The sequence below is a fragment of the Pezoporus occidentalis genome, unplaced genomic scaffold (genome assembly GCF_034315485.1).
Source record: "Pezoporus occidentalis ecotype Australia unplaced genomic scaffold, CSIRO_AGI_Poc_V1 ctg223, whole genome shotgun sequence".
In the NCBI taxonomy this organism is placed as follows: domain Eukaryota; kingdom Metazoa; phylum Chordata; class Aves; order Psittaciformes; family Psittacidae; genus Pezoporus; species Pezoporus occidentalis.
The window spans coordinates 1,852,482-1,880,475 of record NW_026914106.1 but is presented as its reverse complement, the minus strand read 5'-3'; the positions used below and the strand labels follow the sequence as shown (position 1 = coordinate 1,880,475).

The following is a 27,994-nucleotide window of genomic DNA, read 5'->3' as shown; positions in this document are numbered from 1 at the left end:
CGCCGCCCCTCGGCCCCGCCCCGGGCTGGGCGCCTGCTCCGCGGGGTTGGGGAGCACAGCGGAGTGTAGCCGGGGTGAGCTGAGCAGCGCCTGCCCATCGCCGGGAGAGCGAGCGTGAACGTCGGTCAGGTGGGTCGGGACGGGACGGGACGGGACGGGACGGGACGGGCAGCACCGTGCTGGGGCAGCGGCCGTGGAGGGAGCTGGCCCCCGGTTCCCCCCCTCCCTCCCAGCAGCCCCGGGCGGGCCGGGGGTTGTCCCGGAGCGGGGGGAGTGGGTTTGTGTGTGTGGAGGGGACGGTGCCTCCGCCGCGGGTGTCCCGGGCGCGGCCGGGGGGCCCCGCGGGACCTTGGCTTGTCGGTAGCCGGGATGCAGCTCGCCCGGGGAGCCGCGGTCGGGTTTGGGTGGGAAGCGCAGCTCGTACCGCTTTCTGAAAGGGAAAAACCCACTCTTGGGGCCGTGTCCCTTCCCCAGGCTGCGCGGTTGCAAAGCTTAAGCTGTGTTTTATTAAGCAAGCTCTGAAACTTTACCCAACCAATAAACTCGGAAGTAAACTTAAACCAAATGCTCTAACGTAGCGCAGGGAAACATTCAACACATCCTCAATGGTTGCTATGTTCCCAGAGAATCCCAGGGTGGGTACAGGGAAGGACTGCTCCAAGCCTTGCTTTTTGTGTGTGTTGTGTTAAACAAAGACTCTGCAGTCATGGTTTGGATCTCGCTATTAAAAACCAGCTCAGCATCACTTCAAACCGGGTTGGGGTTTTCACTAAGCACAGTGTTGTTTCAGATGATTGCATTTTCTTTCAGGTGATGTTTTCTCTTTTGGTTGCCAGTTTAGTTGGTGTTTTGTACTTGTGGTTACATTAATCACTTTGACTCTTCCATGAGAATTCACTTTAGAGTTACCCTGGGTGAAGTGTGTTAGCAGGAATTACTCCCCGCTGACTCACAGCTCAAATGGATGGTGGATGTTGGTTACTTATCTTCGCAGTGCTGCTTTGATACTGAGGTCTCCATCCTTTCAGACCTGAATGTAATGCCTTCGCTGTTTCCCAGGTTGAAAATCATAAAGAAATCTTCCCAAAGTGGAAAACCTCTCCCAGGAGCAGAGGGAAGGCAGCCCCAGAGCAGGCCCATGTGATGGATGCAGGATCCTGCTGGCAGCTCACTCCATTAGAGACCAGTTCAGGGAGATTTAGTTTTGAGACTCCTGTACCAAGTACTAGCAATCTGTGGCTCTTCCAGCCCCTCCGGGCATGGGATTGTCAGATATTCCCTTTGCTGTTCATTTTTGAGAAGTGTTTTCTTGGATATGTCCTTAGGGGTCTCCTGTATTTAAATATCTGCCTCTGGCATGAGTAATCTTTTTTCTGATGTTCACAACAGTTCACAACAGTTTAACACAACAGTGTTGAAGCTGCCTCATTTCCCTAAGTTAGTCAAAATGTGGTTTGACTTCCTGATAGGCAGGACAGCAGGAAAGGGGAAGTCTGACATTTCTCCTGTCTTCGTTTTGTGCCATTTTCCTTCCTTTTCCTAGGATGGAGACTATTTGGTTCTCTTGCTCGTGTTCTTGGCTACTTCCTTAGAGACACAGAGTTGTGAGCACTGGTTTAATTCTTTCCCAGCTAGGTCTGTAATTTCGTATGCTTTTAAGACTGGTGGCATAGCACAGGAGACAAAAATACAGGCAGTGTAGTTCATTGTGGGCACTAATTACAGTGAGTGCTCTGCTGCAAAAAGTATGTTTTGGAATAAGGACTCCTTAAACCTGCACATAGGGAGTGGTGCGGACACACCAAAGGCAGGGTGGTGCTTGGAAATATCCAGAATTCCCTAGCAGGAAGCCCTGTGAACAGTTCCATGGCCTCAGCTGCTGGAGCACCGCTGTCTCTCCATGCTGGATGTTTTTGGGGTGCCTCTTGGGGGAAGAGCTGTGCATCTCCCCTGCCTGCAGAACAGCACTGAAGCTGAGCAGGGACTGGTGTGCTGGAGATAGGCTGGTTCCTTGGTCTCTGGGAGGACAGTAGGTTCCTGCCATTCCCTCTGCAGGGTTTGCAAGCATCTGCAGCCCGTCTGCTGTCAGCTCTGCTTCCTGTTTACGCTGCAGTTGGGTTTAGAGCAGACTGAAACAGCCATGCTGCCCATCAGTGGGGTGGCCCTACTACCCAGGATCATCACAGGGAAGAAAGCAGGAGGCTTCCCTGGCCCGCGTCATTGTGGTTGCCCTGACACGGAGTACCAGCCTTGTGTGCCTATGGGCAGTGTTCACTGGTCAACGGATACTGGAGGGGTATGAGCTCAGTGATGTTCTTTGGGTTTTGGACCTGGCAGCTTTAAGATAGAGGTGAACCCTTAACTGATGGAGCGAGGGACAACTCTGGGGGCAGGTTACTGAAATTCCCAGTGCACCAACTGTGGAAACACTTGGTTCTGTTCAGAGCCAGGACTTGCTCGCCTGCAGGATGCTTTGTGCTGTGTTCCTAATTGCAGCTGAGCTGGTGCTGTTACGTGGCCTGCTGGTGTTTTTGAAATGCCAGCAGGAAAAAGGGATAAATGGATTCCTTCTAGTCCTCAGGTGATTCCCTCCTCATCTCTCTGGAAAAGGACTTTGATGGTAATCACAGCACCGATACACAAGATTTTCATGGTGCCTGGTGGGGTCCCCGTCCATGTCTGTGGGATTTCCACTGTTCTTGGCTTGCATGAGTTCATGCTTGAGGAGCCCTGATTGCAGCAACAGCCTTGGAGAGAGACATGAGCATAAACCTTGTGCCTCTGCTTCACTTTTTGTGCAAGACATTTTCCACGGGCGTAAAAGGTGTTTATGGAAACCTGGGGACTGACTGGTCTGAATAAAAGCTGAGCTTCTCCACCGAACAAACAGTTCCAGAGCTTCTTGTAATTGCTCACATAAGGAAACCACTTCTCTGGTGTTCAGCAGTCAGTATCCATGGTTGGTATCCATAGTTCTTGGACTGGCTGTGCCCACCACAGAGCACCCACCTTGGTCTGGGGAGAGGGTGGTGCGATGCCATTTGCAGTTTTGCTCAGCATTTGACTCCAGATCTCAAGCTGCTACACCTCGTTCCTTGGGGGCCTTTGACTATTTCTGCTGAAAGGGATGCAGTTTCGATGGCCAAAATGGAAAAAGTCAGAGAGAACTTGTCAGTGTTTTGCCTGGTGAGGTCATGAAAACAGATGTAAATGTTTTACTCTGGTTAAAAAAAAAAAGACAGGTAGAACAATAGACCCCAGCTGCATATAGGAAAGGGAAAAGACCAATTGTTAGGGGACAGAGAAATGTTACCAGTACTATGTAATGTTGAGATTGCTGCCAGGAATCCAGGATAACTTTTAAAGGCTAGGACATTGGAGTACGAGGGCTGAGATTTTGCAAGCAGAGGGGTTCAGCTGCACGTGCTGTGGTGGTTTCAGTGGAACTTGGGCCAAGCCTGACAGCTCTGGCTGCTCTCTGGGAAGCAGCTGCCCTGAAGCCGCTGCAGAGCTCCCCGTTGTGTCATTCCGTGGAGGGGAGGTGGTGTTTCCCATGAAGGCTCATCTGTACTTGCTAGACTTTGTCCATTAAGCAGTGGCTCTTTAGCTGCACTTGGAAAGAAAACTGCTCCGTTGTGCAGAGATGTAGTTGCTGAGAAAAGTCCTTGGGCTTTGTTTCTTCTCTTCCTTCCTCTTTGCGCTGGTTTTTGCCAGGTGTAAAATACAATTGTCAGCAGTTTACAGGGAGGGGGAGTGTCAGTTTTCCTGTTGAAGAAAATATCAAGGGGCTGATTGTGAAAAGAAAGGGGAAATTGAAGAATGCCACATGGCTTCCACCTTCCTGTATTTCATCCTAGCAGAATTGCCTCTGCTTAGTGACTCACTTCGTGTCTGTGGATATTTGCTAAATGGAGAAAAGGGGTTTAACAAATGATTCTGCCCTTGCTCAACAGGAGCCCACTGAGAGGATAATATTACTCTGGGAGCAATTGGAAGGATGCGTCCATTAGGGCTAAGTTAATAGTTAATCAAGAGCTATTTAGAAATGTTTTAACATAAAATCCAAACAGCAATGTAATAAAAATCCTACAATTTATGGTCTTGTTCTTACTGCAGCCTTGCTTTGGCTTCATTTGGCCTGTGGTCATGAACATTAATTCACATCATTTTTTATTTGCCTCTGATTACGGTAGATTGTCTTCTGCAAGTTGCAGTGATTTTATGCAAAGTATTTTGAACTTCTCAGCTAAGAAAATACTGATTCTTAAATCAGCACCAGGGATGAATATGAACTCTGGACCCTTCTGGTTGGTGTCAGTGCTGGATGGAAGCTTGTTGGTGTTTATGCCCAACCTGCCCAGTGCCAGTTCTGTTCAGGAACATAAATTATCTTCCGGCACCAAATCTAAGGCTGATGCCAAGGACATAATCTTAACTGCTTCCTAACTTAGTTGTGAACTAAGCCTGAGCTGTAAGCCAGAGGAATGTGCTGTATCTAACCTGGAGCCATTAGCAGCCTCCAATGTCATAAATCCAGGGAGCGGAGAAGCCAGTGCAGGTGACTGGACAGCTGGAGCTGTTTTCTCTACACACGAGGGGGAAAGGGACCTCTGAATAGCTCAAGGAAGTGCTCAGTGTGGTTGGAACGGCCGCAGATCTGCTTCCCTAGTGCTTCCTTCAGCACATGTTACACTTGACCCTGCCAGCACTAAACGCCAATAGGAGTCAAGTCATTGTCCCCAGTGGCAGATTAGACTGCGTGGCCATTGTTGGGAGTCCAAGATTTCCCTCTCTTACTCTGTTTAAGTGACTGCTTGGATGTGTGGCCAAAGTAAACATGAGCTAATAAAAAATGTAGAGATAACAGAGACTAGCCATTGTGGACTAAGCAGGCATGCTGTGGCCCAGAGATATGTGTGAGTTTTGCTTGCAGCTTTTCTGCTTCGGTTTTGAAGCTCAGTTACCTGGAAAGGCAGTGATACAGATCAAGTATAACTTCCTTTCTATTGTGTGAGGGGAGCTATATTTATGTGTAGCTTTTGAATTGGAAAAGGGTTCTGTTAGGCTGCTGAGGGTCTAGTGCCTGCCTTGCAAGGTGTAGTGTGAAGACCACATACTAGAACTGCCTCTTATGAGAGCTGTGACGGTCCGTGCAGCTTTGGAATACCTTCCTGTGTTTCCTCACAGTCTATTTCCTTATTGGCAATCAATGTATTTTCAGTTGACTTTTTGCTTTTCCATTTACTCAGCACACAGCTGTGAAGCCAGTTGCTGTAAGATAACATTGAGAGCTGGAGTCTGTGTGGGATTGTGAGGAGGTGAGATATCTCAGTGGCTATCAGGAGTGCCTAAACTTATGGTAAAGGAAAGAATGAGACTGGGAGAGGATCAAAAGTCTTTCTGTGTGAAGCCTCTGTAGGGCAACAGGGGTTGGATTGTCCCTGTATTCCTGTGATCCAGTGGTGTTGAATGCTTTATGTTATAAAAGGTGCTGAAGTAAATAGTTGGAGAGCTACTATTTGGGTAATGGCTGGTTTAAGTGCTTGTGTGTTGCTAGCATACATAACCACTGTGTGTCTGATAATGGCTGACCTGCTGATGTCCTTCTGTAGTGGCTTTCTTAGCTCTCCTCTTCCCTTTGGCTCTGCTGGGATAGTGTGGTCTTGCACTCCATCTTCCAGCCTCCTCTTGAGTGGAACAGCAAGCGGTGATCAAAAGGTTATAGAGAAGCTGAGGGCTGAGAGTGTGATATGACATTAAAGGATTAAAGGCTGCTGGGCAATAATTACCATAAACAATGCAGACAAGTCCAGATCTAGGAACAGTTTTTCCTCTTTCATCCCAAGCCAGTCATGGCTCATGCTGACAGCACACCTGGAAATGAGGTAACCGAATACTCTGCCCACACTGTTCGGATTTGCTGGGGCTTGGGCACAGACGTAGCATGTGTTTTCTCTGCTCCTGGGCAACCTTTGTTCTCCTGTAGCCAGGAAGTCCTACAGATGAAGTGAGACAAGACAGGGTGCTTCTGTTCCTTTCCCAGGAAGGACGCTCCGAAGCCGCCTGAGGTGTGACCTTCCCAAGAAATACCCTTTCCAAGTGTGGAGATCTTGCTGCTATTGAAGCATGAGGCAGAAACACTTCCAGCGCTGCCTGAACATGTTATTTAGGTCAATTGCAAGGAAGATGGCAACATGAATCAGAAAAGGAGTTGGAAGGGGAGGAAAGTCATTAGACAGCACCTTGACATCCCCTGCCAATGCGGACTTGTTCTGTGCCAGCACAGAAGCGCAGTGAGGGATCACATTCATTGTCTTCTGTGATCTGTACACTCCTGCAACTCTGAGTAGCTGGGCTGGAAATAAAAGAGAAGGCTGCATACAAAAGCCTTACCTATACACCTCTTCATCAGTATACATATTCCGTGGTGTATTAACAGATCTCTTGGAGAGATAGAACAAAGTCTCGTTATCCCTCTGGAAAACAAGATACACCAGAGTAATTGCTCTAATTGTCCATTTTGGGTGAATGAGGCCCCAAAAGATGCTTCTGTGGAGGCGCAGTCATCATATTTTGCAGTGGAGCACTGACCAAAGTGGCTGGGGTGAGTGTCCACCAGCTCATCAGCACGATGTGCCTGCTGCACCATGGAGGTTTGATGGTGCATGGGACTGAAGCAAAGCCAACAGCCTGGGTGCACTGGGCTGGGTGCTGGGCTGAAGGGATGTCAGTGGTGGGAAACCTTCTCTATGTGTCCCATTGGGCAGGGCTTTGCCAAGCAGTCCGTTTCCCTTCCCAGAGGAAGCAGCCTGAATTTACCCATTGCTCTTTAGAGACCTGTAGGCTAAAACAAATTATTCTTACACAGGAGAAAACATTGGGACCAACCTTAACTGATGAAGCAATTTGCCAGCTTTTAGCCTCAAGGTCCCTCGTCCCGCAGGGCTTTCCAGTGTAATGACTTGGGTCGGTTTCCCAGAAAGATTCTCTTGGATATGTGCTGTTGGCAATACTCTGGCTCATTATGGGCCTCTTTTATTTTTCCAAGAGCCAGCTCTCGTTAGCTTCGTTCTCACAGTATTGTTTTCTTTCTAGAAGAAGCCTTTGCTGGCTCTCCTAAACCATCACATGGGAATTGCTTACGAGCTTAGGTTTATTTTTTCTTGTTTTGACCCAAAGCTGCACTTCGCTCCCCTCTGTAACACTGCCAACATCATTTCCAGTCTCTTTTAAGCATATGTTTTGCAATAATATCTAAACCCTTGGCTCCAAAGAGCTGCCTTACAGAGAGATTAGTATCTTGTAACGAAGGAACTGAGAAGCAAAGAGTGAGAACAAAAGCAGTATCTCTAGAGCCTGTAAATCCACCCTGACCTTTCCCAAAGGCCTCAGCCTAGACTTGAGCGCTTAGCTAGCAGATAGCAGAACTCAGGGTGGACTTGAGTTTGCATAGTCCTCTGCCCAGTCACTGTTTGCTGGAAATGTGCTCTGCACATTGTTGCCATCTGGGCTTGACTGTACTATTCTTGTGATCTCCAGGGAGCCTTCTCTAGCAGAGCTCATCTCTGATGGAAGTCCTCTTTGGCTGACCTTGCAGTGAGGCAAGGATTAGAGATTTGGCAGCAGCATTCTTCATAGGAAGAAAAACGGCTTGGGAAAGGGGTTGTCCTGGCTGGGAAAGAAGGTATGCCACTTGGCAGCTGTGTTCCCCAGGTGTCCAGCTGGGTACGTGGTATTAAACTAGCGAGTGAGGGGGTCAATACTAACGTTTTCAAACTGTCAAGAGCAAAAAGCTACAGGAATGCAAATGCCTTCAGAAAAGCAACTGAAAAACTGCCTTTGCTTTAGGTGAGAGAACTGGATGTAGAGCTGGGAAGGGAGTTGTACAAGGCCATGCAGGAGATTGGCAGCAGTGGTGTGAGTACACCCCATATCTTCTGATATTCATAGAATCATCATAGAATGGTTTGGGTTGGAAGGGACCTTAAAGCTCATCCAGCTCCAACCCCTGCCAAGGGCAGGGACCCCTTCCACTAGAGCAGCTTGCTCCAAACCCCTGTGTCCAACCTGGCCTTGAGCACTGCCAGGGATGGGGCAGCCACAGCTTCTCTGGGCACCCTGTCAAAACCTGTTAAAAAGCTCTTCCTTGGTTTGCATCAGTGCATGTCTGGGAGGCTGTGCCTGACCTGCAGAAATAAGGATTGATGGTTAGAGAACCGGCATCTTTGGAAGTGGGATTTCTCTCCATTTGGGTTGCAGGTGAGCTGAGCTCGAGGTGCATCTTGTGTTTTTGAGTTTGTTGCTTGTTGGTGCATATGAATATGTATGAATGCACAGATTTCAGCATCTCCCTCAGACTAAATAGCACCAGGGTTAAATGCATTTGCTTTGGTTGAGTCTTCAGCTATGAAGTTTTGTGGCAGATCAGTAAAACTGGTGCTCTGGTGAATGTTAAACAGGGCTATTTACACCTAAATCTCCTTCCTCACTGATTCTTCCTTTGTACTGCAGTAGTATCATAGATCTGGTTGCAAATTTCAATGAAATTTGTGCAAAAATGGCTTTAGAGCAGTTTCTGCTTGACAGTCCTTGTTGTTGTCCTTGTAAATACACAACTTGATGCACCAGACTAAAATCATACCATCAGAATGGGTTTTCTAGACATGGTTTCTTGTCCTTCTGAATAGACATTTGACTACAAATTTGACTTAAAATTTGTAGTCAGATGTGTTCTGTCACACGGGCAGAACGAGGGCTCCACATGGTGTGAATAACTGCTCCTGGCAGCACTCTTTACCAAGGTAGTAACTAAGTTGGATCTCGTATGTTGTGACCTGCCCGAGGCATCCATTTGCACCAGCTGCTGCAGTGTCCTGGGGAATTTCCTGCATGGCTTTTTAAAGATTTATAGATGCAGGGACAGAAAAAAATGGATCAGAAATCCCACATGCACCATGAAGATCCTTTCCTGATGTTACGTGCTGTGTAGCCATGTTTTCCTCCAAGCTCTTTCTCTCCATGCCATTCCAAGGTTTTTACCTTTATTTGCATGAGTGAGCCTGGGGTTGTGGTGTTCTGGTTTGCTCATCCTTTGGCAGGGCAAGCAGGTGAGATGTGCTGAACCTGAAGCTGAGAGTCTGAGCTGCTTACAGAAGGAGATGAGGGCTGGATGTGGGGTTCCAATAGGACGCAGGATCTTCATCTGAATCTAAATGAGCAATCTGATCTTCAGAGGAACTGAGCTGACTTTGCTTGAAATCAAAGGAATGGTGCTCAGCATCCCTGGAATTAAGAAGCCAAGATACAGGCTGCCACATACAAAACCAAGGCAAGAACAAACCCCAGACCACCTCCAACCTCTGTTCTGAGGCTGTAACTGCTCTGGCTCAGCTCCACAGCCTTTCAGGTATTCCTGTTTGCACTGTGTGCTCATAGACCTCTGTCCTCTTCTAAATCACACTGCTCTGTGCTCCTGACACTTCTATAATGGATTACTGACCACCGAACCTGTGGCACCCATTTGTTTTCTGCTCCCTCCTGCTTGTCCCAGTCCATCCTTAGTGCAAAGTCTCACTTTCCTCAGCCTTTTGCACTCTCCTTAACTGGTTGCAGCTACCTGGAGGCTACTTTTGTTAGAAACTCCCAGCAGATTTCCTGTGATGATCCCAGAGGCTCCTCTCCAGGTCAGCTTTGTCCCTTTGTTTCCCAGGCAGGAAGGACTCCTGCCTTGTGCAGCCCTGGGCTCCTTTGGCCAGCCCTTGTTCAGCCAGGCTCTTGAGAAATCCTAGTGGAGAGTTAGAACCTGGCAGATGGAGACTGTTACCTCATTCCACAAAAATGCTTTGTTATTGAGAAAATGGAAACTGTCTGAGGTTTGGGAGCTGAATAGAGTCATTGGTGTCTGTTTTAACCGCAGCTTGGTGGTGACTGCTGAAAGTTCCCCTCGCCAAGCATTCCCTTTTCCTACACCCATAATCTTCAAGTCATCGGAGAGCTGCAGTGATTTAACTCATTAGCTGAGTGAATGCTGAATGCTGTTGCATACTCTGCAGAAACTCTGCTAAAACCTCAGCATCTTCCAGCAAAAAATGGCTAGCCATAAATAACCCTTTGCAAACTGTTGGCTAGAAAAGTGATCCCTGTGGATACTAAGCCAAATCTAACCTTGTTTTCTGTTACAGTCTCAGCTCTGACTCTTGTTTGCTTGATTTTTCAAAAGCTGTGTTAAGATGATGCAGGAACTTCTTGGAGAGAAAAGGCATGCAACAGAGCTTTGTTGTGTTTTATCATTCTTTAACACAGGGATGTGAATGCCAGGTATGAAGGGAGATTTCATCAGTGATTTTATAAAGCAGTTTTCAGCGCTGGGCATTTGGGTGTAGAGGAGAAAGAAGAAGCTATTTGCAAGCTGCTTTTCATACTGCTGTGAATAATGACTTGAGTCAGTCCAGAGGAGCATTAACCGAAATCCAAGACTTGTTTTAGTTAAGATATTTGTATGCATTTGTGAAACTGTGGCATCTGATCCCTCCCGCTGAGAACATTGCATAAGCATTATTCACCAAGGCCCCTAATAGAGCTGAAAGCAGCAGGGTTAGCTCTTTGGAAATAAAATGAACACTTTAGTAATGTATTTTTAAACTAATTAATCTTGGCGGCCCCAGTGAATGTCTTCCAGCTGCTGCAGCTGGTTTTTACATGGCTAAATGCTTCGGTGCATAGAAAACCCTAGAATACTGGAAGCAGGAGATATTAAATACTGAATGATTACCCTGGAATGTAAATATGGCCCTGGTATTTTGAATTTGCTTACCCAGATTTCAAATGTTCACTTAGAAATTCATCGATGAATACAGTTCCAATGTCGTTATCTGAGGAGAAAAGGGACTACTCAGCATCTTCTCTGAATTGCTTTAAGTATCGGAGTGGGGTTCAGCACCAGGAATTTGCTTATCTGGATTAATAATCCCAGTTGTTTCGGGCAGAATCTGGGATCAAGATTTCATCTATAATGAGCTGTTTCCTTTCTAGGTCCCTGCTTTCTGTGGGTTTACACTGTAACTGTTAGAATCCTTTCCAGGCTGAGCTCTGCCTCCTGGGGGCTTTGAGAGGTTTTATTTAATAGAGAATGCGAAAACCCGTTGTAAAACCAAGGAGCAGTTGATTTTTCAGGCTGTATCTTAGCAGTTTAGAGCCCATTCTAAGTGTAAAACAACCTTATTGGATGATCCTAGCCCACAGGATTTCCCTCATATGAGTGTATTGGAGGTTAGGTAATTTCTCTTGCAGGTCAGATCTGTGTGGCTGCTGATCATGCCATTTTCCACCAAAACAGCATTTATCCTAACTCAGGACTGTTGGTGGAAAAGGTCTTTTTTTAAGGCTCTTCAAATGAAATTGAATAAATAATATTAAATATCTGCCTGAAAGGCCTAATTTCAGCATGGTTGAAGACCAGAATTCCTCCCCAAGATCCACATCTGATGGCAGTATTCCCAGGTGTTGCTTAGGATGGGAAGATGGTCAAGAAAGAACAGCGACAAAAAACATGTGGCTCACGAAATGTTTCCGAGTAGGACAGCTTTTGTCAGCATCATGATCCCACGTACCAGCCTAAACTGCTGACTCTTGCCAGGCTTTTGACTTCACCTTGGAATTCTGCTACTCTCATTTGAGGAAAACATGGCTTTTTCTATTCCTCAGGGTTAATCACTTTGAGCTGCTGTGTAACTCCTGGTGCTGCACTACTCCAGTGCCCTCTTCCAACCCAGAGCACTCGCTTTGAAAGCCTGATGTTTAAATAGTAGGAGCAACTAGCAAAGGCATGGTGTTACTTGGTTGAAAGATGTGCAGTCTGGATTAACTGTACTTGATAACTGAGCAGTACTGTGTCTGTCCATCATAGAATGGTTCGGGTTGGAAGGGACCTTAAAGCTCCTGTCCTTATCATCCTTCTCTTCCTTCCTTTTTTTCCCTGCCTCTGACAGAGCTCAGTTTGTGGAATCTATGTGGACACAGGCCTATAACATTCATTAGTGGGTGTCACGGTTTCCAGGCTGGCAGGGATATGTGCTGCATCTCAGAAGAAGAAAGATGGACAGGGACTTGGATCTTGGTTCCATTTTTAGTTCTCCCAAGCTTGCTTTGTGCCAGAACCCACAGAGGTGCAAATCCCACGAGGGAGATAAAATAACTGCCTGCCCTGCAGGTATTACAAGGGTAAATAATGTTTTTTGCTGGTGACAGCCGTTAGGGAACTGAGGAAGCAACAGTCCCATGAGAGTTACGGGATGTTGGATCTGTGGAAACTGAGTGCCCTTTCATTTATGGTCTTGCACTGGATCATCTTATTTGTGTTGTTTGCAGCAGGGAGTCAAGGAGCTAAACTGCTTTCCAAGTAAAGAAACTAATCCATAGTTTGTGTCCTTAAATGTGGATTAGTTATTCTCATCTGCCTCTTTTCTCAGCACAGGGAAATTTCCAAAGAGAAAAGTCAGCCTTTACATTTTAAGGCGTTTCAGTGGCTACCTTTAACTCAGGGAACACTTCATACCAAGAAAATTGCTGCCATGCCTAACTCAGAGTATTCTGGAATACATAGAGTAATAGCAGTACTTACTAAAGAGTCATTACTAGCAAGAAGTACGCAATGTTGCACGTAACTCAGCCAAGAGAAGTTTGATTTCTAGTATTTCTCAACCCTGTGCAAACATCATGTAACTCACAGCCAGATTAAATCTGACCCATCGTGCTTGGGTAGAAGTCTTGGATGTGTTGCTTTTGGAGAGTCTGAAGAGCTGTGTGTGGAAAATCACAAATGCACTTCAGGTTAGACCATATGCACAGGCTATGTATGTGTGTGTGTGTGTATGTGTCTATATGCAGAGTCTTTGTACTCTGTGGCTCACCTAAGGAATGATGAAGTAAGTGCTTTCAGATCCTTGAGAGCTTTGAGTTTAGAAGATGTAGAGCAAAACCTGAGTAAGATTGGAAGAGGGAAATCCAGAGATTTTTGAGTAACTGGTTCCCAAGTAGATCAAGCTGTTTGACTCACACTGACCCTTTCCAGTGGAAATCAAGGGGTTCTGCTGCTCATCTCATTCACACCTGACTTGGTAAGTCAGCCTTAAATTGATGTTCATTCGCTTTTCACTTTATGTTACAAGTTTTGCATGTTCTCTGTTTTTCTTTCCTTTTCTGTTATCATGACATTGAGAAATGGAAAGGATTTGGAAGTGAGCTCTACCTACACAAAACCAGAATCACGATTCTTCCGTGTCTTCTGCAAATTTAGAGTAACTTGAATATAAGTGTCCGATTTCCAGTCACAAGTAGTGACATTTAAACCTCTGTAGGAAATGCAATCCCTGTACTGATGTCACCCTCTGGTTTATGATGTGGCTGCTTTGTTTCTGGGCAAGCACTTGAGGGTTTTGCTGGTGAAGTGATGATTTACCACTGAGAGCCTCTTGCTGGTGGCACCTGCTTCGACTGTCTGCGCTGTGAGTCACTGGGAGAGCTGCTGGGACCGTTGGGTTTTACGCTGGCCCATCGCCTTCAGCAATGCAAGGTAACAGAGAACTGGTCTATTTTGTGTCTTGGGCTTTGCCAGTGTGGGACAAACCCCTTGGAAACAGCTTTTTTGCTCTGGTTGGTCTGGAGAACTGAAGGAGGGTTATTAGGGAGTTGGTGGTGACTTGTTGCAGTAAAACCCATGATCCTTGAACTGCGTGTGCATGCAAAAGAGTCTTGGAAGACCTTTCAATGTAGTCAAAGAACGGGTTGCTGTTGCTTCCTTCAGTGGATGAGTGTGAAGCACCTTCTCTGCAGCAAAGAAATGGGGCATTGTTTCGTATCTGCTGTTTCAGGGGCTGAAACATCAACTCTTCTTGGTCTTTACCTGAAAGTTGTCATGACAGGAGCCTCTGTTAGTTAAAATTCTGACCTTTTGGTGCCTTTTTAATCTGTGACAAATCTGTTTTGTGTAGGTTTCCTTGTAAATCTCGGATCTGAATGAGAGAATGAGGTTCTGCAAATGAGCCACAGACCTGGAACAGGGGCTCTGTAATGTTACTTTGGTTCGTGTGTTGGGTTTATCTCTGTGAAGGAGTAGTTTTCCTCTCTCTGGGAGTTTTTAGGGACAGCCACCGCTTGTGCTTTACTGTGCCACCCATCACCAGCAGTGTCCCATGTTGCTCAGATTGCCATGTGGAGCAACAGCCAGTTCAGAGGCAGACCCATGCAGTGGGCAAGGGTGTAGATGTTGCAAACCCAAGGGGTAAATACATGATATAGAGGCATTTGTCAATTTTCTGAGCATTTGTGCCCCTTAAAATAGCTGTTTCCACTTAGTCTTTTTGGATGTGGCACCAGTTTTCCCTAATGGGTACCACTCTAGCTCAAAACGTGGCAACGCAGCACGGCAGAAATAGGAAAGCGTGTTGTTATTTCTTAGAGATGTTCCAGTAAATATGTGACAGTTACAACTGATGTTATTTATGATGTCTGTTGTTCGAAATGTGGGGGATCTAAGAGCAGTTTTTAAAGGTGCCAGTGAGAAATGCTTTAAAAGGGAGCCTGATTTGAAGGTAACTGGCTCTGTATCGCTGAAGTGAATGACACTGAATGACCACATCACCTAGCAGAGAAATCTTCAGCCACAAAAGAAGGAAGCTTGTTTCCCGTCTATGTTGGCAAGGCCATGGCTAAAAGCAGAGGCTGTTTTCCCCTCCCAGTGATCCTGTCTGTCCCCGTTGTGTGCTTTCTGGTGCTCGGAGGGCGCAGCTAGGCTGTCCTTGCAGAGCAATACCTTTTTCAGGAGGGCTGCAGCTGACCCATAACAGCATCTCCCAGGCAACAAATGATCTTAGTTTTGTTTGGGACCACAGGCAAGCAGTTCTGGGGATGGTAACCTGAGACAATTTGCCTTTGCCAGGATTCAGTCCTTCCCCAGATTTAGAAGCTGCTCACATGCTGCGGGCTACAGAGCTGTAATTGCCTTTGCTTGCAAGGGACACCAGCAGCTGTAAAAAGGACCTTAGATTGAGACTGTCCTTACTTCTCATGCAGCCAGTCAGGTGGAGAGGCCCATGGTTAGTGGTCGGATGGTGGGAGAGGCGTCTCTTCTGCCACCTCCCTGCCTTTCTCTGCTGGTTTTGCCTGCAGGTGGAGAGACCCAAAAGGCACCAAGCTGCCAGGGTTACAATGCACCTCACCCTTCTCAGTCAGTATAGCTGCAAGAATAGAATCAGTGCTCATGTTTTGGGGGGCAAAGAATCAAATTGGAAAAGGGAGTATTTTGACCAAATTTGGTGAAAAAATGCACTTTACCCGTTAAGCAATAGGCATGCATTAAATGAACCGTGTCTGGTTTATGTGTCTTTTCCTGCTACTGGAAGTCAAAGTTGCTTTGTTTATTAAAAAAGCCCTGAAGTTGAGCAGAGCTTTAATCAGCAAAGAGCTGTCAGGCTTTCTGGAGAAGGCAGTAAGGGATCAGAGCAAGCAGGTTTGCTTTGCAGCACATGAGCACAAAACATGTGCACCATCACTGCATCCTATAGCCTGCCCACAAGCTCCCGTGTGTGCTCACTCAGAAGCAGGCTTGAAGCAGCCCCTTGATTGCCTTTCTGTGCAACACAGAGGTATAATCTAAGTACCTTTTCTTCGGGGAGGGTGAAAAGCTTTGTAAATGCTAACTTACGTATTGCCTGAGAAAGAAGAATGGCTTCATCCTCGATTTAAATAACAGCTGCCTAGAAGAAAAGTGGAAACTACAGCGCAGGGCTAGAATTGTGAGAGACCTTTAGGGAAACGGAGTGGAATTCCATTAGGTTGCAGTGAGATGTGTGCTGAGATGCACAGACCCCAGGACCGAGCAGCCAGAGCAGTCAGCTTGGTTTTGTTGCATTTAGGCTGGGATGTCTGTTTGAATTGCAGGATTCTTGTGCGCTGAGCAGATCTCAGATGAAGGTAAATTGGCCTCAGTGTGCAGTTAGTCATTTCCTGTCATGCTTTCATGTTTGAATTCTGCCGTTTTGGGGATGACCTTTATTTCATGGGGCAAAGAGATTTTGAAACGCTCTTGCCGGAGCCCTGGGTTTGTGCAGTTGGATAAGCAGTTAGGCATTTCTATGGCTCTGGGCCAACTTTGCTGGGTTATAATAAAGCAATCCAGTCTAAATTTAAACTTTCATTGCTCGATTATAATCCTCACAACATGCTTATTCTTTGGGATTCCCTTTTTCCTTCTCTACCAGCCAGAGCATCTCTCTGGGTTTCTGCATTTGGGAGGTTTAGGGCATCCTAGGCTCTGTGACCGAGTTCTGCCTTTTGAGTTTGGGGCATGGATGCGTTTTCCCTTTTGATCTTTGTGGTCATATGTTTGGTGCTGGAGAATACTGACCTCGTGCAGTGCTCTGTTCCCCGTGCATGGTTGTAGTTGCCATGATGTGTGGTGTTACGAGGCTGTAGCTCACAACAAAAACCACACATGCTACAACAGGTACCATGAAGCACCTTATCTACCAAGTTCTGATTTCATGTGCATTTATATATACTCTCTTCATTACTTTTTGATGAAACCTTATCCAGTTATGATCCCTTCCCACCACCTTTTCTTGCCCATCACTTCATAATGACACAGGCAAAGAAGGTCCACAGGTAAATGATGCCATGCTAAGCAACAGGCGTTTCACTGTTCAGATCAGCTTCTGCCTAAACCTGGGGTGAAACCTGGGGCCTGGAGGCCAGCCACTGCCCATTAATTTGTTTTATATGGTTGATGGCTATCTCTAGGCTTTGTTTTGTGTTCTTGCATTACTGTTTGCTGCCAGTAGGATGATGGTTAATGCACGGTCTGCTCAGTACGTCTGAAAGGCCTGTTCAGCCATGCACAAGCACTGCCTAGTTTTCTAGTGGAAGGAGGAAACTAAGGGAATTTGTGGATTGGACATTGGCATACTCTTATGGTGTAGTCTGTCAAGCACCCGCGAGCTGATGGTGTTTGTGCCAGGGCTGTTGAGGCACCATAAGCCAATGGAGCTTCCCTGGACCATGACTCTCGCTCCTCTGATCCTGTGATCACTGACACTCCCTGAAACTTGGCTCCAGCATCTTTCTTCCTATTACGGTCACCCCGGCCATGTCTACAGCTGCTGTTCTGCAGCAGTGATGAGCTTCACTAGCAGGTTTGCATTGTGTAAGCTGCTGCTGGCAGCAGGCTCCTGCTTGGCCAGCATTGCACGTGGCAGGGGAAAGTACCTGTGATATGGAGCTTGGGGCAGGCAGTCTCTCTTTCTTCCCCAGCCTCTTCAGACACTGGCCAGAATCTCTTCTGGCACATTTTTAAGCCAGAGGTTCCTTAACCATCCCTAAAAAGGACTTCATTTGGCTGGGAGAAGCTTCTGATGCGTCCGTACCTTACTCCTCTTGCACTTCTTCCTTCAGCTCAGTGGTCTGTTTGAGTCCCGACAGGTCCGAACTGCCCAAATGGTTTCAATTCCAGACTTCCTGTTGAGCATGCAGAATTTGCTTGCTCTGTATACATTTAGAAGGAGATTAACAGCTGATCTCTTGAGCAAACATTCAGTTTTGATGTCAGCAGAATGGCACAGGCTGCTTGTTCTGAATGCGGCCCAACCGCTCCGCTGCTGTTGGTGCCACCCTTGGTCCAAGCTGCTCTCTGTAGAGGGAGGATTTTGTTCAGAACCTGAAATAGTTCGTTACCCCCTGCCTTTAGTAATGACTTTTAACTCTTAAATCATTGCATCCTCTCCTCCTGGGCAGAGCTTTTCATTTTATGGGTGCATAGAAGGGGCTCTTAAGCTTCTTTCTTTAACTCTAGTAGGATTAACTTTCCCTAAAGAAAATAAGTCTAGAGGGAGGCCTGGAATTACTGTTGCCTTTCTCCTTGTGAGCCTGCACTCTGCTGTCCCTTGGTTGGGATATTGGAAGGTGACCAGCACCCCTGGGAAGCCTGGCATTTCTCACTGCTGCTGTTTGAACAGGTCTGTTTCTCTTCCTCCAAAGCACGTATCTTCATGCTCCCTGTGCAGATGCTTCAGCTCGCAGCTGGATGCAGGGGACCTGCTCGGACAGGGCAGATCTGAGGAGGAAAGGGACAAAAGCGGCTGAAAAGCAAAAAAAAGCAAGGTCTTGGCCACAGGAAGCTACAATTTGACTCTCAGATGGGCAAACGTGCCTGGTTTTCCACTGTAGCATGGAAAATTGGATTCCCCTGCAACTGTGGCCTCATTAAAAAGAGATTCTTTCTTTAAAGGGTAGAGAAGGGACAAAAGTCCCAGTGTGCGCAAATACTGCTTCAGGCTTTGTCCTATTACCTTGTATGGGGATGCTGCCTTGTGAGAGCCTGACTTATTCACAGCAGGTTTTCCTTTCACATAGGAAAACTTTTGGGTTATGTTCCCTTATCTTGGGAGACAGAATGAAGGATTTAGAGGAAAAAGGTCTATGAACTCCTTGGTGTTTTGAAACCACAGCAGAGTTTTGGGCTTCCAGACAGCCTCTCGTCCATGTCAAGATTTCTTGCAGACCATATCTAGTGGAGTCTGTATGCACATCAAGGCCAAAACTACTTCCTTGTGCAGTGTGCTGACTCTGCGTATGGTCTCCTGTTTTTGGCCTTTCTGAGAGATGTGGCCAATCATTTCTGGTAATTCAGGAAGTTAAACCTTAAAATCCTTGCTGCTTTGCAGATCTTTGGAGTCTTAGAGCAGTGGTCATTTTCCTCCCAGGATCAGCACTGCTGGTGTTCCAGGGCAGTGTGAAAGCGAGCCTGGCCTCCTGAAGATGCATCCCATCACCTCCTCCTCTGTAGAATAGTGCTGATATAGCAAATAAACATCAGCATGTCACTAATGGATAAAGTGATAAAGATGCTTCCTGCCTCTCAGCCTGTGTCTCAGCCTGTTTTCTGAGGCAGAGGGCACCTCGTGCTGCATTTACCAGAGCTGGCCTTTGTCTCTATGGGGTGTTCCTCGTTGCACTTGTAACCTCATTCCTCAGCCTCTCCTCCCCGCAGGAAGCTGCTTTGGGGCAGGACTGGGCTCTGTGTACCTGCCCTTCGCAGCACCTCCTGGAACCCTCTGCCTGTGAAGGCACTGCTCAGCCTTGCCGTGGCCGTTTGCCGTTGCTCGCCTTGGACCGGGTGTGATGTCTGAGCCTGTGCAAACAGTGCAGCGCTTCCTGCAGCGCCTCTGGGCAGGCTGGGTGCTGCAGGCAGGTGAGGCTTTGTTGGTTTAAGGGGAAGAGCAGACATTTGAGGGACAGTTGTGATTTTAGCACTCATCACGGTCTGTCTGCAGAGCGGTCGGGAGGAGTCCACGTGATGCGGTTTCGCTCTTTGGTTAGAGGAAACCTCAGAGGTCCCTTCTGAATGTTAGGAAACCCTCAATTTGCCATGCTAAGGCTGTGTTAAACTCGTGCAACAACCTAGGTCTTCCTTGTAACTTCCCAGAGGCTTGAACAGTTTCTGCTACTTGTTCCTCTCCATGTCGTGGGCATTTTCAGGAGCCTGCCTGCTTTGCTGACCAGGGTGACTCGGACAGCACTGATTTCATTGGAAATGCAGGGTGTTTCCTTACAACTGTGCCAGGCATTTCACTAAATCTGTTGCAGAGCCCAGAGCAGCCTGGGCAGGAGGTTGGTTTGCCCGTGCTTGGGCAAACAACTGTGGTGCAAGCTTGGTGCATGCACAAGCACAGCATCCCAGTGCTGCAGCTGATTCATTTGTCTCCTCCTCCGTCTGTACGAACCAAATCTTCCCTGTGTGTTGGAGAAACGACCTGCAGCATCCTCCTGCTGTGCTGGGGATGGGGGAGCTGCCCATGGGTGAGGCCCATGGTCCTTGTAAGGACTTTACCCCTCGAGAGCAGCCCTTCATCCTTGAGATTTCCGAGCTGTCCATGGGGAGGCTCAGTGCTGGAAGATGGATCCAAGGTGAGATCCAAGGGCAGGAAGTGACTCAGTGGTGCTCCAAGCAGGCGGGTGAAGGCTTGATGCAACACTGCTCCTGAGGGTGCTCTGTGCAGGCTGGGCTGCGCTGATGAAACACTCAGCACCTTGCTGGCAAGCTGCCTCCAGCCTCTCACCTGAAAGCAGGATCTCCTTTAACAGCAGATGGGGGATGTTGTTCCCACCGTGCCAGGTCTACAGCTGTGCTTGTGGGTTTGGGAGCAGAGCAAGAGAGCACAGAGAGAGGCAGCAGCATGAGGAGGTGCACAGTGCCCTATGGAGCTGGTCCCCACCACCCTGGAGAGCCTGGGCTGGGGTGTGCAGTGACCCTGAGCAGATCTGCAGGAGCAGTGTCAGGACTAAAAACGTTCCCAGTGGAACAGAGGGGCTGGAGCTGCTCCTCAGGGCAAGCAGCTGGTTTCCCTTTTAGGGTCAGAGGCAGGCACAAACAATTTCATGCAGATTCCAGGACCCATAATGGTTCTGGAAAGGCAACGGGAACAAAAAGCGTTCTCCTCCTCCTCTGACCTTGGAGCGTGTTGAGGACCATCTTCCAAAGCCTTGGCCCTGGGCGGTTTCATCCTTACATGGGGAACACTCGCCTGTCCCAGCAAGGTTGTGCTGTCTCTTCTGTTTAGGTGTGAGCTACAACTGCACAAGCAGGGCTCAGAGCAACCCAGGGAAGAGAACAGGCAGGAACCCAACAGCTAAAGGCAGGAACCCAACAGCTAAAGGCAGGTCTGTTCCTGTGTCCTGGGAAGATTTAGTGTTTCCCTAGGAATAGCCTTATGGGCTGCTCTAGGATCACTTGGTGGAGCAGCTGGCTGTGACCTGACAACAAACCCCAACCTGGTGTGAAGCTGCCCAGGGTTGCAGGTTCACCATGTACATGAGACCTCTCCCTGGAGGAGTTCCCTGCAGCAGGAATCATCTCAAAAGGGAGGTGAAACCCTTCGGTGACTGCGTGCAGCAGAAAGCCTGGCCCTGGACACTCTGTGCTGCTTCCTTTGCATAATAGCTTCCCAGTTTATGGACACTAAAATGAATGTATTCATCTCCTGGGGCTGTTGCTAAGCCACCTGCTGTGTTGCTGTGGACAGTGACACCAGGGTGGTGTTAGGTGCATGTTACTCTCTAATTAGAAAGTGGACTGGGCTGGGTGTCCTTGACAAATTGCTGACCTTTCCCCATACATGAAGCTATTCTGAGCTCTGTTCCAGACTGATCAGATTTGCATCCTGGAGCACTTTAAATGTTGTTTGTGAGAGGGCCTCTTGTTCCCAAAGCTGTTCATGGGCACAGGAGAGGAACTGGACTTCCTTTCTTCCATGAGCACAGCTATATCTGTCAGAGGGAAAGGCTAGGCAGCTGGCAGGCATATATCTGTTGTTTATTTTTGCCCTCAGACAGCTGGGAGAATACCCCACACCCAGCTCCATGGTCCCCACGTATGAGGGACCTGCTTCGCTCCTTGTCCCACAGGGACTGCAGCCATGCAGTAATGGGCAAGCAAAGGCTCTCTTAGCAACTGGAATCCCATCATTTCAGGGCAACACCTTGCTTAGTATTTGAAGGCGTTACTTACGTCACCCTTGATCCCAGCTAATGTTTACAGGGCAGGGCAGACTGCAAAGTGGGATGAGCACATGTGAATTAGCACATCGTAACTGCCTGTATTGTGACTTCTCAATCTGAGCCTCAGTAAAGGGGGTTGTGAATGCATTTCTTCACCAGTGGAGACAATTTCCAGGTTCCTCACCACAATCACAGTAAGAACTGGGGGCTTTTGTACTCTTTCTTTTATTCCCATTTCTTTTGTCCCACCCCCCTCTTGTCCATGAACTTGGTCTCAAGCACTGCTGTGTCCTGGTGGGGGTGTGCGAAGATGCAGAGTTTGCTTTGGCACTGCACAGGCCTTTGACACCCCTGCCCAGCACTGCATGGGAGACCAGAACAAAGAGAGCAAACAGCTTATCTAGTACAAATAACCCCGAGCAAACTTCCTGGGGCTGTTCCGTTTCTTCTGTGGAAGAGGCATCCTGGAGTCTGATCCCATCCACTCTCACAGCAGTCTCGGCCACGTCATGCTCTTGGGGCTTGCTCTGCATCAGCCAGGGGCTCTGACTCCAGAGCCTGAGAGCAGGAGCTTGGCTTGCACAGCATGCAGCAGGTATAGGTAGATTTGGGGGAGAAACTGCTCCAAGTGGGGGTGAGCAAGAGTCTTCCACGTTATCGTATGGTTTTCGCTTCCTCTGTGTCGTGCATCCTGCGAGGGACCTCCGGTATGGCCGGTGAGTGCTGGTGGAGAGCATCGGTGGGCTCAGGAGTGCCAGCGGCCCTTGGTGGTGGTGGAGGAGATGAGTCCTGGCACTGCCAGGAGCCTGGGTGACAGCATTTGGGATTGAAGTGTTCCTGTCCTGTCACTTTTAATCCTGGGCTTGATGATGGTGACAGCTCAGCTGCACTGGGAGAGCAGGTCCTGAGCACTCGCTATGGAGCTGGTGCTCCCACCTGTAGGGTTCCTGTGGGTGCTGGCACTGGGTTCCAAGGGTGCACGTGGAGCTGGGCACAGCCCCTGCCTCATTAGGGCGGTTTGTGGTTCAGCACTGGCTGGGTTTATCTGCTCACCTCCCATCCCTGTGACACAGGGAAGTGCTGTCCCTTGGTTTGAGCTTGGGGCCCGACACTCATGGATGGACGGTGTCAGGCACAGGAGGCCGAGTCCTTGGAAAATCCAAGTCTTCTCCATTGAAGTTATTTTGCCTTCCCTTGTGTTTTCTCACGTCCTCTGACCCCCTGTTCCAGGACCACGGAGATAAAGCACAGCCCATTGAGCAAACACGGCAGCTCCCAACTGCGGCGGTACCGTCGCTCCCAGGGTAGGAGTGCTCATTAGAGGCCCTTTTATTACAGACACACCTTGGAAAGTTCCCTTCAGCAGGGCTGAGGAGGAGGAGGGTTATTAATTTGATTTCCATTCTTTGCCAGGGAGAAAGGTCCCAGGCACCTTCAGGGAGCGAAGGCAAGTGGGGTGGCAGAGGTGGGTGAGAAGTGGCCAGGAGCCACGCAGGCTGCTGAGGGAGCATGGAGGCTGCAGCCCGGTGGGCTCAGCACCTCATGGGATGCCCAAGAAGGAGGGCAGAGCTGGGCAGCGGGGCCAGTTTGGCACCCATCAGCTGGCAACAGCCTGGAGCTGCTGCTTTGGGGCACTGGTGGTGGAGCCATGGCCCCAAGGGCACGCTGTTCGCAGGGGCAAGCCACGGAGCTGCTCCTGCAGCCGCAGCCACGCGCAGCAGCATGCCACGCTGCGGGGCACGGGGCGGGCGGCAGCTGGGTCCCCAGTGTCTGAAAAGGGACTTTGTTCCCCCTCCGTTGGTCACGTAGCCCTGTGGGAACACTGGATTTATTCACCACCAGGCCTATCAGCACATACCAGGCTTGACAACAGCTGGGAGCTGTGTGGCTTGACCAAGAATAGCCCTGGGGAGCCGGCGGCCGTGAGTCAGAGCTGTCTGGATCGGCTTCTGTCCCGGAGGCTGCCTCCCAGCCTAAGGGAGATGGCCGGGGAGGCTTGGCCATGAGCTTGGTGTGCCATTAAATGCTAGGTTGAGCCATAGCAGCTCTTTCTGAAGTGGGTGGGTTCACGAAGAAAACTGCAGCGTGTGGCACTCTGCTGCTGATGGCTCCGATGTAATTCCACGGGCTTGTCCGCACTTGACAGCGACCTGTGTTAAAGCAGGGTGTGATTTTGCAAGTGGAAAACTCCATATTTAGGAATAACCAGGCTAAAGCAAACAGGAGGAAGATCCTCTTGTTCTGGAGCTCGTGCTCCGAAGGAAGTGAAGTAGTTCCTCAAACCTCTTGTCTCGGAGGGAGACCAGGGGCAAGGAGCGAGCTCTGATCTGCACGCAGCACCTCTGCTGCTCGTAAACCGCCCGTCCTCCTGGGCGCTTTCCCCTTGAGGAGTGGTTGTAGATGGAGCAATGTGTGCAAAGCAGTTTGCTGGGATAGCTGGGCACAGCCCTGTGGGGTCCCTGCTTCCTGCTCCCCTGTGGAGCAGCTGCTTGAAAGTCCTGGAGAAGCTCCAGAACTGGAATTCCTGACAGCCCCGTGGGGCAGAGCATCGGCTCCCGGGCTGGCAGGAGGAATCTTGCTGTTGGTCCAGGGCCATGCTGGTGTCTTGGTAAGCAGGTCTCCCTGCAGGTGGCTGGCTCTCGGATGTGACGGTGGATGTGCACCCACACAGCGTGTGCATGGTCCTGTTTTCAGTGCCAAACCTAAAGCTTTCAATGCACGAACATTGTCTCTTTTGGTCCTCATTTACATTGTGCTTCCCAGCAAGGAGGCAGACAGTGAGGAGCTGTCTTCTGGCTGCACGCTCATGTGTCAGGGTTCCTCTGAGCGGTGCTCCAAGTATTGAACTTGATTATAAACCTAAAGCAAGGCTCATCCCAGGCCCTGATTGTGCGCAGGAGCAGCAGCTCGGGGCTGGGGCCTGTCCTGGTGTTGGCTCCGTGCAGGGGTTCAGGGTCCTTGTCCTCTGGAGATGGCAGGGCTGTGCAGGGACATCTCGGGCAGCGTAAGCTGATAGTGACCCAGCATCAATGCTGATCTCTTAGCAGGTGAAGGAGGCCCTCAGACTGGCACCATGACAGAGTGCTTTGACTGCGACAACTGCAAGGAGTCCTTGTATGGGCGCAAGTACATCCAGATGGACAACGGCCCCTACTGCATCCCCTGCTACGATGCCCACTTCGCCAACACCTGCGACGAGTGCAAAGAGCTGATCGGCCACGACTGCAGAGTGAGTGGGGGACCCCGGGGCTGGGCAGGGTGGTCCCTGGGTGATGGGTCCCCTCCTCACCTCCGCTCTCCTCCGCAGGAGCTCTACTATGAGGATCGCCATTACCACGAGCACTGCTTCCGCTGCTTCCGCTGCGATCGCTCCCTGGCTGATGAGCCCTTCACCTGCCAAGGAGAGGAGCTGCTGTGCAACGACTGCTACTGCAGCGAGTTCTCCTCCAAATGCATTGCCTGCGAGAAGACAGTCATGCCAGGTAGGAGCAGGCAGAGCCAGGCACTGCAGTTGGTTCCTGGTCCCAGCAGCGGTGGGGCTGTGTGGTCCAACAGTGGGGCAGCAAGGGAGAGAGATGAATTTCTGTTCCCTTGGCACTTTGCTTGTCTGCCCAGCTGCGATCACCACGGCAGCCCTTTGTGGCTGCTGCTGTTTCCATGAGGAAGTGAGCTGGGGGGGGAGATAACAAAGGGTTTCCTGGGCATTTCCTGGTGTGTGCTGACGAGGAGAGAAGGAATGACTGAAGGTGTGTGAGCGTCTCTGGAGGTGGCCCGAGGCAAAAGCGTGTCTTTGCTTGGCCATTCTGGCACCATCTTCACATATAGGTTACAACAGGCGTCTGCCTTGGCCTGTGTGCTGGTGCTAGGGGCATGTTCCTGCAGCCCTCCCCTCGGGGCTGTGGGGCGGGCAGGGTGTCCCTGTGCAGCTGCCTGCGGGCCGGTGCTGCCACAGGGCGGGCAGGCAGAGAGCTGGGTGTGCAGGGCCACTTCACAGCGCCCATGTGTGTGCAAGTGCTGCTCCCTCCTGTCACCGTGAACTCTCTCCGCAGGATCCCGTAAGCTGGAGTACAACGGACAAACCTGGCACGAGCATTGCTTCATATGCAGCAGCTGCCAGCAGCCCATTGGGTCACGCTCCTTCATCCCAGACAAGAAGGATTATTACTGTGTGCCCTGTTATGAGAGCAAGTTTGCTCCTCGCTGCACTCGGTGCAAAAAGGTACGTGGGACCCGACAGCCCATAGCCCCCGAGTTCTTGGATCTAGGGATATGTTCCCTACTCCTGTCTGAGCCTCACCAGAGAAGGGTTCAGGCTCCAGCACCCCCATGTGTCACCAGTGTGTGCTCCCTTCCTGCAGACCCTGACCAAGGGAGGAGTGACTTACCGGGATGAGCCGTGGCACAAGGAGTGTTTCGTCTGCACAGGCTGCAAGACCCCCCTGGCTGGCCAGCAGTTCACCTCCCAGGATGACAACCCCTACTGCATCAAGTGCTTTGGGAACCTCTATGCCAAGAAGTGCAGTGCCTGCACAAAGCCCATCACAGGTGAGCAGAGCAGCTCTGGGGACAGGGCATTTCTGCATGACCTACCTGCCCTGTTTCAGGCCATCTGACAGGTGGTGACTTCTCTGGTGCACCCTCTTGTGTGCACGTGTCACCCACATCCATATGATGCTCGTACACGTCTCCACCACGCAGGCTTGCTCAAAGGTCTCCAGGCACTTTAAGCCTCCCAGGGACAAATGCTGGGGAGTGCAAAGCGCCCTGAGGCATATCCCCCACAGAAACAGCTGGAGCCACCTTCTGAGGAACCCCACGAGAGAGAATCTCTTTGTTGCAATGGTCCTGTGATCACTTCTGTCCCTTTATCTGCATCTTCCAAAGTGGTTAACTGTGCCCCTTGGGAGGAATTCCTTCTGCCCAGGGTTAAAGGCTCCCAAAATGACCTCTCTCAGCGTGATCTTGTGTTTCCAGCTCTCCTTGTTTGAGGCTAGTTGCCATGCCCTGTGGAAAGATTGCTCATAGACATGGAAAGCCAGAGACTTCCAGCCCTAGCGGGGGCAGCAAGCCTAAACCTGTTGTACCTGCCTATGACAGGGGAAGCAGAGGGTACTCTTCTGCAGAAACCCTTAGGAGGGTCTGGCCTCCTTCCTCTTCTCCTCCACTTGACCTTTCCCTCTGCAGCTCCTGTCTCTTGCTGCTTGGGCAGGCAGGCAAAGGCATTCATCAGCTGGTGACTCAGAGGATGACTCCGGCTCAGGACCCGGCAGCTCCTGGGCTCATCGCTTCCCGTCTGGCCCTTATCGGTTTGCCCCAGTCCCTGGGAGAAGGGGGTCAGAGCCCACAAGTCCAGCCCCTGCTGGAGGAGGGAGGAAGCTGCCGCAGAGCCTCTGCTGGGGCTGGTGGCAGCAGAGCTCTTCCTGGGAGTTCCCTGTCCTTGCAAGGTCCTCTTCTCCCCTCCAGGAGTGCTGGTTGTGTTTCAGGTGTATTTGACACTGGGGTGGTTTGGGTGCCAACACAGTGGGTGCAGCACTGCGGGGGAAGACCTGACTCGGAGAGGAGCAGGCAAAGGCTCGCTCTGTGTGGGAAGCTCATCCCCAGGGGTTCTAACACTGCTCTCTGCCCCTCCTGCAGGCTTTGGTGGTGGTAAATACGTCTCCTTTGAGGACCGTCACTGGCACCACAATTGCTTTAACTGTGCCCGCTGCAACACCTCGCTGGTGGGGAAAGGCTTCATCCCTGACAACGACGAGATCCTGTGCCGCGACTGCAGCAGCGACCTATGAGCCTCCGAGGACACCGTGGGGCAGGGGCCTTCTCTATTCTTCGGGGTCTTTGTGCCAGACCACCCCACCACCACTGCAGGGGCAGGGCACAAGGCACAGGAGATGGGGGCTGACCCCGAACCGCGGTGTGTTCAGGGGGTTCCTGTGCCCCTCCTGAAGGCTAGAGTACGCTATGCTATGGCTCTGTGCAGAGCCAGAGCTCAATAAAGTTGAAAAAGGAGCTTCAAGATCCCCCCCACCCTTCCATTATTTACTCTTTCCTTTTGCTTCCTGTCTGACCAGGCACAAGCTGAGCCCAAGGCCCCAGCTGAGCAAAGGGCAGCAGCAGCTTCAGCGTTGGGCTGCTGGATCTGCAGGCTGGCAGCATGGATTTGCTCCCCTGGCACGCTGCTGACTTCTCTCTTTTCCCCACGTGCTTCCCTCGCTCTGTGTGATACAAGGCAGCAGCTCCTGGTCCGTGCAGCTTGGCCTTGCTGGCCTGCAGCGTGGATGGCTTACGTGTGGTGACCTGGGCATGAAGGGCATGCTGTGGAGGGAGCTTAGGGGACACCAGGCTGGAGCGTGGCCAGGAGATGAGCATGTGTCCTGCCAGATGGGAGCCAGCTCCGGATTGCTGGAGCCGCCTCACTGCAGGCCAGACCCTTTGCTCTGCTCCATGGGGG

The 27,994-nt window shown here is 49.9% G+C and overlaps 1 protein-coding gene across 5 annotated transcripts; it reads left to right on the top strand.

Annotated features, from left to right (window-relative positions):
* Window positions 1–14: 14 nt before the first annotated feature.
* Window positions 15–27,564, top strand: FHL3 (four and a half LIM domains 3). Of its 5 annotated transcripts, none has more exons than XM_062620799.1 (6): window positions 15–129; window positions 24,594–24,775; window positions 24,854–25,028; window positions 25,596–25,765; window positions 25,905–26,091; window positions 27,181–27,564. In XM_062620799.1, exons 2-6 carry the CDS (start codon window positions 24,620–24,622, stop codon window positions 27,330–27,332), a joined length of 840 nt encoding a protein of 279 aa, XP_062476783.1. In that variant the 5' UTR covers window positions 15–129; window positions 24,594–24,619; the 3' UTR covers window positions 27,333–27,564. The 5 variants fall into 5 exon arrangements, with proteins under 5 accessions (XP_062476783.1, XP_062476782.1, XP_062476780.1 ...); XM_062620798.1 differs by having other exon boundaries at window positions 24,591–24,775; XM_062620796.1 differs by lacking the exon at window positions 15–129 and adding an exon at window positions 13,417–13,570 and having other exon boundaries at window positions 24,591–24,775.
* Window positions 27,565–27,994: the final 430 nt, after the last annotated feature.

Excerpts from the sequence above, each read along its gene's own strand:
- FHL3 (XM_062620794.1), top strand. The coding sequence starts at position 22,208 with ATGGTTTTCGCTTCCTCTGTGTCGTGCATCCTGCGAGGGACCTCCGGT. Across the intron at positions 25,766-25,904 it reads GCTGCACTCGGTGCAAAAAG|ACCCTGACCAAGGGAGGAGT; the intron begins GTACGTGGGACC and ends CCCTTCCTGCAG. Across the intron at positions 26,092-27,180 it reads CTGCACAAAGCCCATCACAG|GCTTTGGTGGTGGTAAATAC; the intron begins GTGAGCAGAGCA and ends CCCCTCCTGCAG.